The sequence below is a fragment of the Mixophyes fleayi genome, chromosome 12 (genome assembly GCF_038048845.1).
Source record: "Mixophyes fleayi isolate aMixFle1 chromosome 12, aMixFle1.hap1, whole genome shotgun sequence".
In the NCBI taxonomy this organism is placed as follows: Eukaryota; Metazoa; Chordata; class Amphibia; order Anura; family Limnodynastidae; genus Mixophyes; species Mixophyes fleayi.
The window spans coordinates 79,524,289-79,535,800 of NC_134413.1; the positions used below are offsets into that span (position 1 = coordinate 79,524,289).

The following is an 11,512-nucleotide window of genomic DNA, read 5'->3' on the forward strand; positions in this document are numbered from 1 at the left end:
ATAGAAATAACATATATATTATATAAACTACAAAACATAGTTATGTATCTCAAAAAGAAATTCAACCTACACCAACAATTGGATCTGTCAGGCGTCAGTTTGTTGCTAATATATAAAGTTTCTCCACAATAAATTTGACCATGGTGAAGACTCCACCTGACACACTGACATCAACCACCAGAAAAAAAGACATTAAACAAAAGGACTATGTTTTTAACTCTACTAACAAACTACAATAAGAAAATATTACATTAAAAATCAGAGCAAATATAATGCAAATACTGTCGACTGATCAGCCCTAAACCCCGGGGGCCCCACGGTCTGATTGTCCCGCACCATAACCTAGGGGAACAAAGCCCATACAGTGCTCCGCCCCCTGCACTCTCCCTGGTTGCAATGTGCATAGGTCACGTCTGAGATGCTGTCACTGGAGAGGAGCCGGGAGGCACCAACAAGAAGATGATAGAAAAGAAGGTCATGATTTCAGGATTTCTGTCTATAGAAACTGGTGGGATAACTACTGCGCTATGGATCAGCTACAGACAGCGTTTGCTGACTGTGACTGATCCAAAACAATTGAATTTATTTGATATGATGGATTATTAGGCAATATATCTTTTAGAACAAGATTTATTACGATCTCCCCAGATTGTTAAATCTTGACAAATCTAAAATTTCAAAATCTAAAAATTCTTTAATAATGGGGAAGTAAAGTTACCTTGTTGTAACTGAAGGAAATAAGCATCACAGCTAGAAATTAAGAGATCGGGCAATATTCCTTTTAGCGCTCGGAGAAAGAAGGAATACTGCCACACCACTATGCTTAAATTTTGACCAAATTAACCTAAAAAATTCCTAATCTGCAGACCAGCCAGTGCGCATCAGCATTGCGCTCTGGCTGGTCTCCCCTCTCGCACAGCCTTAGTTACGACCCTGAGTTACATCTGCAATATTTATTATTATTACTAGGCTCTGACTTGTTTATAGACATATACGCACAACAGATACACTTTGTTGAATTCCATCCCACAATTTATCAAACCTGTTAATTCTAAACTTTGAACATTTTTCATCTGGCAGTACTCCGTTCTTCAGTGACCACTTATAATATACTTAATATATATGTAAACTTTGCTGTTTGTATGGCAATAAACTTCTTAGAATCAATGTAATTTTTTTTCTATGTTAATAAGTTTTGCTATTTTTAAATTATAACAGTTTATGTGATAGATAAACCTTGTTTTATAGATATTTCTATATTTTTATCTTGCATATTTTTTTAATTAGGATTATAGATGAGCGATATTAATTTATTGCTGTGGTGATGGTGAGGGCAGTTTATATGATGCTGGGAGATATTTATTTTTAAAATCTGGGCTATGTTAGTGCCTATTAATTTAAGGTGGGGTTATAGGACTATTTATTTAATGCTTTTGTGGTTTGGGACCTAAAAATTGAATGTCAGGGTTGAGTTATTGGGGAGGAACTATTTATTAAATGTGAATACTAATTATTTAATGTAGTGCTATTTAGGGAGGAAAAAGTCTATATATTAAATATGAATGCTATTAATTTAAAGACGGGAGTAGTACAGCTACAGAGACCTATATATTGTAATTGGATGATATTGATTTAACACTGGGGCTGGTTTGGGGAGGAAAGCTTAGATGGTTCACTCACTGCTAGACTTTCCATATTTCATGTACCAATTTATTTTTTGAAACAGGGCCACAACAGGGATCAGGATCCAGACAAGCAGCAACTGAACTTAAGACATGAGCAGCAGCAGGTGGTAAGAGCTGTAAGAGCAGGTAGGAGATAGCAGTCTACCAACTGTCCTGATTCTGGTGGGCGGCCCCAATTTTGTGGGTGACTGTCCCACTCACTCATGATTTTGAGCCTACTGCATGTACAGTTGGGAGATATGTCCCTCCTCACTCTCCTTTGCTCATGACAGTAGAGCATTTAGAACTGTCTGTGTATTTGAGGTTGGGGAGCAAACTAAGACTGACTAAAATGACAGTCATGCTCCATGCATGATGTTCATGCCCACTGTGGCAGCTCCACTCTATAAAAATGCATTTGCCTCTGCACTACCCCTGCCCCACCCCCCCCCCCCCCCCCCCAATGCATCTCGTACAGTTTGATAGAAGGAAATAAGAATCACTGCCCCTATCAGAAGCAGAAAAGGATCACTCGGGTAAATGTTCCCCCATTAACTAATCTGGGGCAGTTTAGAGAATTGAGAGCTGTCCAAGTCTAGTTTAAATAAATGCAAAGACTCACCATATGGGTTAACATTTAACCTGATGGGGTAACTTAAACTCCCAGTTCCATATGAGCATTGATAATCCCCAGTGTCCTCTTTTGTTGCAATTATAATTGTTAAATCCAGTTTCTGCTCTTTATTAATCATTTCCATGTTTTTGTACCAATAATATCGTTGTGTTCCTTGTGCAGTAGATTCCACATCACATCTCATAACCACTGTTTCATTGATAAATATCTTTCTCCAGTTAGGTGTAAAAGTCACAACAGGTCTGAATGCAGAGCCTACAAAATAATAACACATTATATAAGTATTTGTACATTCCTTGCAGCACTTCAAATAGCCAAAGAATGACATTTATAACATGTTATAAAGATATTATTAATTAAAATGAAACAATTCAAAGAAGACTTATGAAAATATGACTTGGAACCAGTATATACAGTATGTATCTGGCGTGATAAACTTTATAAACATTATAATTAAACAGTTTATCCAGGATCAGATCGTATGTAGGCTCCTCGCCCCCTTACATCTGGGAATCAAACTGGCAACATGGTCTCTGCTTTGCACAAAGTGTGGCCACATGTTCCCCAAGTCCACAGAATTTGTGGCGGTGGTTGGCACAACCAAGGAGGCCACGGAGATCACCAAAGGAGGAAAAGAGATGGCAACAGCGAGAACGAATGACTGTGTTCAACGTGATAACACATGAATGGCACAATAAGGTAAAATCATGAAGTGTCGCGGGTCATGTTAAGACTTGATACATCTGTATAAGTTCTGGTGACATCCCATTATCCCACCCACCAGAAGACAAGTACTCTCAATAAATGATCATACTTCTTGTTTTACTTCTAATTCAGGACTCTCTACACAACAGCGGCCAGACAATTAGACTCCTGCAAAATCCACCAGTTATTTTTAATTCAGGACTCTCTACACAACAGCGGCCAGACAATTAGACTCCTGCAAAATCCACCAGTTGTCTGGAGGAGTTTTAACATTATGGGCCTAATTCATGTTCAGACCCAACCTGCACACAAACGAGGAGGGAACTTGAGCGTTGCTCTTACCGTATTCAAATCCAAGCGGATCACAAGATACATATGTGCAATATAAACTACTATCAGAATGCATGCAAAGAAAAGTTTTTAAAATAAAATAGCAACTCATAATACTATAATCATTAATAAAAATGTGTTCTAATTTATTTTTTACATTACATTAATAAATCAGGATGCGCACTGCACATACATCACACTTTTATAGTCTTTATTACTTGCATATACATGTCCTGTGCTATCTAGTGGCCAGCATACATGTAGTTATTAATACAAATACTATGCCGTGTCAGTCATCACTATCAGTCGGATCTTACACCTGCCCTGTAGCTGGTGCAAATGATACGGCAAAAAAAAATAAACATACTTTAGAGAATTCCAGGACTTTAATCAGCAACATCGTGTAATTGTGTTCATTTGTGTGAGGTCCATTTTTGAGCATCTACAGAGCTATTTCACGCAAGATACAGCTCACAATGGGCCTTACATCCAAACATGATTCAGGCCCTATATATCTAATATGGAGACATATTCGAATGGTCTACAGATACTAAAGATATCCTATAAAATATAACCCCATGACATCTCTTTATTATTAGCATAAAGATAGGTTCAATATTCAGAAATAAGGGTTGGGTACCATTTTCCAGCTGTGGAAAACCCGACAGTGCTTACCCCGGCTGACGTCACGTTGAAGAGACTCAATGTGATTCGACTTGTTCTGGTAATAATTTAAGGAGGCAACGCCTGTACAAGATTCCTTACTATATCATCTACCATGTACAGGCGTTGCCTCCTTAAATTATTACCAGAACAAGTCGGATCACATTGATTGAGAAAAGTCATCCTTGGAAGCTGTCAGTCATTTCAGTCAGTCGGCGAACAGCTCTTCGGTTTCCTCCACCCTTGGTAAGGAATGTCGGGTTTTCTACGGCCGGAAAACTGACTACCACCGAGAAATAATGGTATATAGCAAATTCTTTAAAAGAGGAAGTTAGAAATTTATCTGACGGAACATCTACTAACAAATAGGTCTGGAAAAAGAGACTATTTCTCAGTCATCGAAATGCTTATAATTTATGTATCATACAAAAAGCAATATCTATATGTAAGCAAGATAACTCACCCTTAGAATGAACATACAGTCTGGCAGGGTAACTAGGATTACCAGTTCCTGTCCAGCACTGATAATCCCCACTGTCATTCTCTTCTGCAGATGTAATTATAAATTTCTGTTCATTTATGCTCATCATTTCATTGTTTTTATACCAATAGAAGGAGTAGGTGCTGAATTGTACATTTGATCTCACGTTACATGATATGGTCACTGAATCCCCTTGAAATACATTTTCCCAGTTTGGAGTAAATGTCACAAAAGATCTGACTGCAGCACCTAGAAAATAACAGATTTGAAAAATATATCTACAAATATTGTGTCCTGGGAGACTTATCAACAGCTATGAACCAAGATTACATGAAAACAAGTTTCTTTTTATTTTCTATCATGCATATTAGCATGCATGGCTCAAAATGAGCACTCACACAATCTAAGTCAAATATATAATGTTTTATACCCAGTTTTACATCACAATATAAACATCAGGAAACTGACTGCAATTAATGTAACGTTCATCACACCGGTGATTACCACAGTTATGCCTTAATGCCGCTTGCTGGAACATTCTTTGGTCAGACAGTTTACAGAAAATTCATCTTATCTTAAGAAAACAACTTATGAGTTGGAATGTACCGGTGTAAGCAGACCCAGGTTATGTAAGCCACTACAAAACATTTAATGAAGACAATTACATTTGTTCAATTTTATGCATGTTGATGATCAGGACTTTCTCCTGCATATCACATACATCCTAGTGAAGTTGTCGAGACGGGGACCTCAATGATGTAACTTGCTTCATTTTGGCCTCCCCCACCATGGCACGATGGCAAAATGGTGCCATTTCAATGCAGTGGGAGGGTCCAAAACTATACAATTTGTGCCCCCCCTCTCTGCATTTTCCACTTGACCTTGTTAAAGTTGGCAAGTGTGCCCGTGTATTGTCCACTTCTCCCATCGTACGGACACTTGGTAGGACATTTAGTACATCTGTGTACAAGTTGTGTAAACTGACTTGAACAATTTCTCATGCATCTCAATGGTTGGAAACTCTACTTAATTAAAGTCTAATAGACTCATTTTTTGGGGATGGCAATTTTAGCTGTTGTTTTGTTTGTGCGATTTTGTTTTCTATTTATGCAATTTGGATAACCCTGTTGCATGGTGTGCTAAGGCAACACTGCATTGATATACAAATCTAGGGTATTGCATATTTTTATATTAAACTCTTCTTAATACAAACACATGTTATACCAACTTGCATGAGATGTGGGTATTTTATCAAAGGAATATAAATAAACATTTATGTCATTAAACATTAAACATATCATTAACATTTATATTTATTAATTCTGTATGCGTTTATTACATCCATTTTTGTACATTATCATTGACACTATTCTCACGGAATTTCCCATCAAGGAAAAATTTTAAATGTTATTATTATTAGTGGTTCTCTTGTACTTTTCATAAAGAAATGCACAGTTATTGTTACAGTCAACTCACCTGAGATTCTCAGCTCAATTAATGCTGTAATATAAAATAAAACAAGATTTAGTAGACGGACACTTGAGTCCTATTAGGAGAAAAGCGCTTTATAAATAACATTATTATTAATAAATTATTAAATACGTATATGGAGCAGTAAGCATATGTTGGTGAAAAGTACAGAAAATATTCTGAACTTCAGCAGATATAGTGAAGAGCACCTGTTACTGGATTTCTGCATGTTTAAGGAATACATGTAGTTTTAAATATTATTTTTCGGAATCACTTTCCTGCCCTTAATTAAATAATTGATTAAATAAGTAATTAAAATTGGTAACAATATTAATACTTATACATTGCTGCAATGAACACGATGAAGGGCATGATAGCAATTCACAGTAGACGTAGAATAATTCAAGAGCGTTTCCTTTCTGCTACATGCCCACAGTGGTATATTGTTTAAAAATTAGCGGTCTTCAGTATTTTTTGTCTTATGAGACCACTGCGCTACCTGTTACTATTTCAAGTCACTGTGTAGAAACGTCATGGAAATATTAAAGTGAAACTCTATTAAATGTATTTATTACTTTAATGTTACCCTACTGATCATAAGATTTTTTGCTGAATTCATACTTTCTTCTATTTTCTATTTTGTTTTGGGTCAAATATATCAGTTATTTGTGCTGTGTGACCTTGAGTTTTTTTGCAGTGGGATTACACCTATTTTAAAGCATTGCACATATATAAGTGCTTATCAAAAAATTATGCGGTTATTAAAAAGCTCATTTCAAAATACTTTTGGATATCGTATTTGGACAAACCCTTTAATAAATGTGAATTTGTAATATTTTTCTCCTAAACTACTGCTGATTTGGCCCTGGTTCATGTATTATGTACATACTTATAGTATTATTATGGTGGACTTATTGGTGTTTGTAGTTGTTTATTATAAGCTCTATTTTGCTGTAACCAACAATCTGATGTGGTATATTGTAGTGTATATAGTAGTGTAACCTTTTTAGAAGAAATCTTCATCCACTTGAGATATTTTGAGGTATGATAAAACCTGAGGCTCCTGGTGGACACATTTTAGGGGTAAAGGGATTACACAAGTGAAGTGAAGGAGAGCAGGAGCCCAACAAGACCTAATGGGAGTGTCATATTTACTGCCTATGTTTAGTTAGACGCTTCAGATGAGGAATCTGGCTGGAAACCAGTAATATTTGCCCCAGGCAGATGTCAGGCATAGCAAGTGTCTATACTTATGTATCTTGATAGTGTAGGTGTAGCGTAGAGAAAGCATAGAGGATTGACTGTAGTTTCTGTACTCATGTGTCATAAACACATGAGAGTTATTAATTAAACAGTTGCATTAACATATCATTTATAGTTATATAGAAACACAAATAATATACCAATTAAATAAAATTAATTTAAATGTACGCATGTTCGTACTGTACATGGGCACCAAAAATGTCTATCTTATTTTAAAAAAATAGATAATAACATATAATAAGAACTGTATTTTCTATCTAATGAAATACATAGTCAGATTTCATTTTATAGTACATACTAAACTCGCACCTTTGTTGGTTCTTAATTATAGCAAATATTCTAAATTGTGTTCTGAATTCTGAAATGCATTCTTTAACAATATATTCCATGGTAAGCTATAAGTTATAAGCTATCTATAATTTATCTTCAGTTCTTACACTGATAACAGCTGATATCTGATGAATTGCTCGGAGTTACAGCACATGATTGGTCTTTGCATAATTTTTTCCTAAAAAAAGAGCCCCAGTACTGCAGTAGTAGGTGATATAATGATCAATCTTTCTCCTTTCATCCTTTTTGCTAGCAGAGTAATTTGCAGGTGCTGATTGGATTGACTTGCAAACATTAAATGGGCAATTCTCCTAACCACCCAAATGACATGGGATCTCCAACCACCCAATTATCTGAAGCCAGCATTCAACTGTACTGTTAGGGAGAATGTGTCCATGCGTCTACCTTAGGGCTCAACAAAAGTACTATCATTATTTGTCTCACAGTTCCTTTCTGGGAACCTCAGAAAATAGGGGTGTAAAAGTCTTAGAGAGGGACCACCACATACTAGCTACAGGGGTATCAAGGTAAAATTGCTGGGACTTTATTTTGCAACATAATTTCTCATCTGCCATGAAAACCTTCTACTGACTAATTTGCATAATAGGTCATTAGTTTTCTAACATATGTAGAGATTTCAATTATGTCAGTAACTTATATGTTGCTATTAATTTATTTAGCTCAGACCCAATGGGGGGTATTCAATTGTCAGCGAGTTGGGTTTTTTTGAGCGTTTTAAGTAATTTTAACGCTGTTTTTTATTATTCTTGAGTGGGTTAACTTTACCCGCAATTCAATTCCATTTTTTTTTCATGAAACGGTGCTCTCGGGTTGCAGTTTAAGGTCTATTGAAAGTATAGGGTGTGTGAGAGGCAGCCGCATTAAAAGCTATTCAATTGTTTTTTAACGTGGCGCGTTAAACAGGAAAATATGCTGTTTTATCTCGATCCTCCTTGGGGTGTGTTAAAAATAAAAAAAATCTCTGAAAAGTATTTGAAATCAAGTAAAAATGTTGAAAAAAAGTTAAACTTATGTTGATCACTAATGCCTAACTTGTGTTAGTTGATTTTCTTATGAAAAAATATTGAAATAAAAAAAAAAACATAAAAAAAAAATGAAAAAAAATCACAAATTAATTAAATTTAGGTATGTTTTTGGTACAAATATGAATGTAGTAATGTGTTTTGACATGGTATAGATGATTGTATGGTAAAAAATAGTTCAACAAAAAAATATGCTAAAGAAAATACTGTAATGTAGATATTATCAATGTGTAATGCAATCTAATGTATGGCAATCTATGCAAAACCTTTTTGTTGTGTTATACATGACAGCATTAAAACTCCCCTAAAATCTCGCAAACACAATTTTTAACGCGCGGGGGCAGCGTTCCCTGTTTTTCAATTAATTTGCACAAGCTTTTCCCGCTGCGCTAGCTCAAAATGGTCGCTATTGCCGGCTAAAACCCGAGGGAGATTTTTATTTTTTTTAACATGGCGGAAAAAAAAATCTCGCTAACAATTGAATACCCCCCCAATGACTGTATTGCACTTAAACCTAATCTAATTTCACTCCTGGATTTTTGCATGTTTAAGAAATATCTGTAGTTTTAAAAATTGTTGATAGGAATTACTTTCCTGCCCACTGCCCTTGTAATTAAATTGGTAACAATATTTCTACTTACACATTGCTGCAAGGAACATGATGAAGGACATGGTGGCAATGACCAGTACATGTAGAATAATTAAATTTAGAGAAAAAAGTAAATAGAGGTTACACCCATTTCCTTCCTGTTACGTGCCCACAGTATATTGCTGGAAAATTAGCGGTCTTCAGTTTTTTTTCTAATGAGACCACTGCGCTACCTGTTACTATTTCAAGGTTCTACAGTCTCTGTGCAGAAACGTCATGGAAACATACCAGAGAAACTCTAATAAATGTATTTCTTAATTTATATCACCTTATTGATCATAAGATTTTCTCCTAAATCAATATATTGCTCTGGATCCTTTCGGGTGAAATATATCACTTATTTGTGCTGTGTGACCATGTCCTTTTTTTTCCCTTTGGGATTAAACCTATTTTAAAGCATTGCACATATCTAAGTGCTTACTCATTTTCATGGTTTATTTTTTAGAAATTCTTTAATAATAGATAATAAAAAGCTCATTTTAAAATACTTCTGAATATCACTATTGAACCAACCTCTTAATAAATGTGAACTTTTTTATTTTTTGTTTCTCATTAACTACTGCTGATTTGTCCCTCGTTTATGTATTATCTAACATATGAGAGTTTCCTTTTGAGTATGTATTTTCATGCAGCTCTGTAATCCTACGAGTTTCTTTACAATGCATCAATAATGAACAATAGATGTGATATTAAATGGACACTAGTATTTTGTACTTTTTTCAGGCACAATGGACAGGGTGTTAATGTGCTCCTTATCCATTATAAAGGAACAACATGGATGACAAGGTTTCCACTTGAGGGCTGCCATACATTAATTTCCCAGTTTGCCACTGTCCAGTAATGTTTAGCAGAGCTCCTTCACAGTGCAGTGCTGGTAACCTTTAGTAGTGGTACCGGTCATTCACTGACTGAGCTAATTATAATGAGATTTGGGGATCCGCTCCTGCTGGTTTCCTACCTTCACTAACCCTGGGGCTGTTTACAAAAATTTTAAGGGGGGGGGGCTAAACTTTCTTATGACAGGATGGACCGCCTATGCCACCCTGCCTGCTGTTGCTGGGAACCGGTTGGGCTTACTTTTCCACAGTTCTCTTTTGTTATCCCAAATGCGCCCTCTAGCCACAGTAGGAGGGGCTTAAAAATGCTGCCACCACTGGACTCCTTAATGGCATCCAGTACCAGGTTTCTTCTGGGTAACTGATGCCGTTACTGGTGTACCTGGGCTGGAACTCCTAAGCTCTTCCTATGGATAATGGTTGCTGTGGATCGATCCCCCCTGGCCTATCACACTGACCAGAGCTGCTGGGTAGCGTGCAAAGCGGTGGTACTGTATGCTGGGTCCAAACCTCAGAAACAGCTGGGAACAGATTAGATTTTGGGTCTAATCTGTAGGTCACAGGGATAGAGAAGTTTCCAAGAAAGTCTTTGAAGCAAGTGATGTTTATTTACTCACACTGGTTGAAGGTACCAGGGAGTAGGTTAGATGGAACAAAAAGAACAATTTTCAATACAAGACAGTGCTTTTTATATAGATTTGGACACAGCCTCACACGATAAACCAGCCCCCTGAGGTCTGAGCTATTTCTAGTATCAGGATGCAATTTGTTTACCCAAACATGGATTTACATGCAATTCAAAGCTAACAATATTTACACTTATGTATGATATCCTAAAACTTGCTGTGATTTCCTGCATCTTGCTTTAGATGTAGGAAATCTAGTAACATGTCTAATTAAACCTTCCTGTGCCTTCCTGTGGACCCTCACACATCAAAAGGTCTAATTAACATGAGATTAACATGGGTCCTTTCTTCAGACAGCTGCAGAATACACATTTCCAATGAAAGTTACAGAACCCCAAAACAAGTCATTTTCCTACATCACTATACACAGAATACTTCCTCAACAAAGGCTTATCAGATATATAACTCAGAAATAATGCATTTCCTCCAGCAAAGTTAAAATAAACGAATTTCTTCTCCTGGTCTCAGAAATAAAGATATTTCCTTTACCAACATACACACAATATCAAAAATAAATACATTTGCATTATATAAATTAGCGCCCTGCGCTATTTCTTTTCAATAAATTTATACCATAAGTTATTTATAAGTGATCCAGTCAGATGTCTGTTTAATTATTTATTTTTATTAGCATGAACAACCTCATCCGCTATAAATGCTACAATCATCATTAGCCATCCTGAGATAATTATCACTATAACAAGGTGGACAATTAGTGTATAATGATACCTAGCTGCCGGTTTGGTCAGCACACAGGG

The 11,512-nt window shown here is 36.1% G+C and overlaps 1 protein-coding gene across 1 annotated transcript in view; it reads right to left on the minus strand.

Moving 5' to 3' along the window:
* LOC142108390 (Fc receptor-like protein 5) overlaps positions 1–9,255 on the minus strand; it is a 40,198-nt gene extending 30,943 nt beyond the window's left edge. Inside the window, exons 1-4 of the mRNA XM_075192012.1 lie at positions 9,225–9,255; positions 5,954–5,977; positions 4,460–4,726; positions 2,287–2,553 (exon numbers count right to left, since the gene is read on the minus strand). Of these exons, the coding sequence (XP_075048113.1) occupies positions 2,287–2,553; positions 4,460–4,726; positions 5,954–5,977; positions 9,225–9,255 (589 nt within the window). The remainder of the gene's footprint in view (positions 1–2,286; positions 2,554–4,459; positions 4,727–5,953; positions 5,978–9,224) is intronic.
* Positions 9,256–11,512: the final 2,257 nt, after the last annotated feature.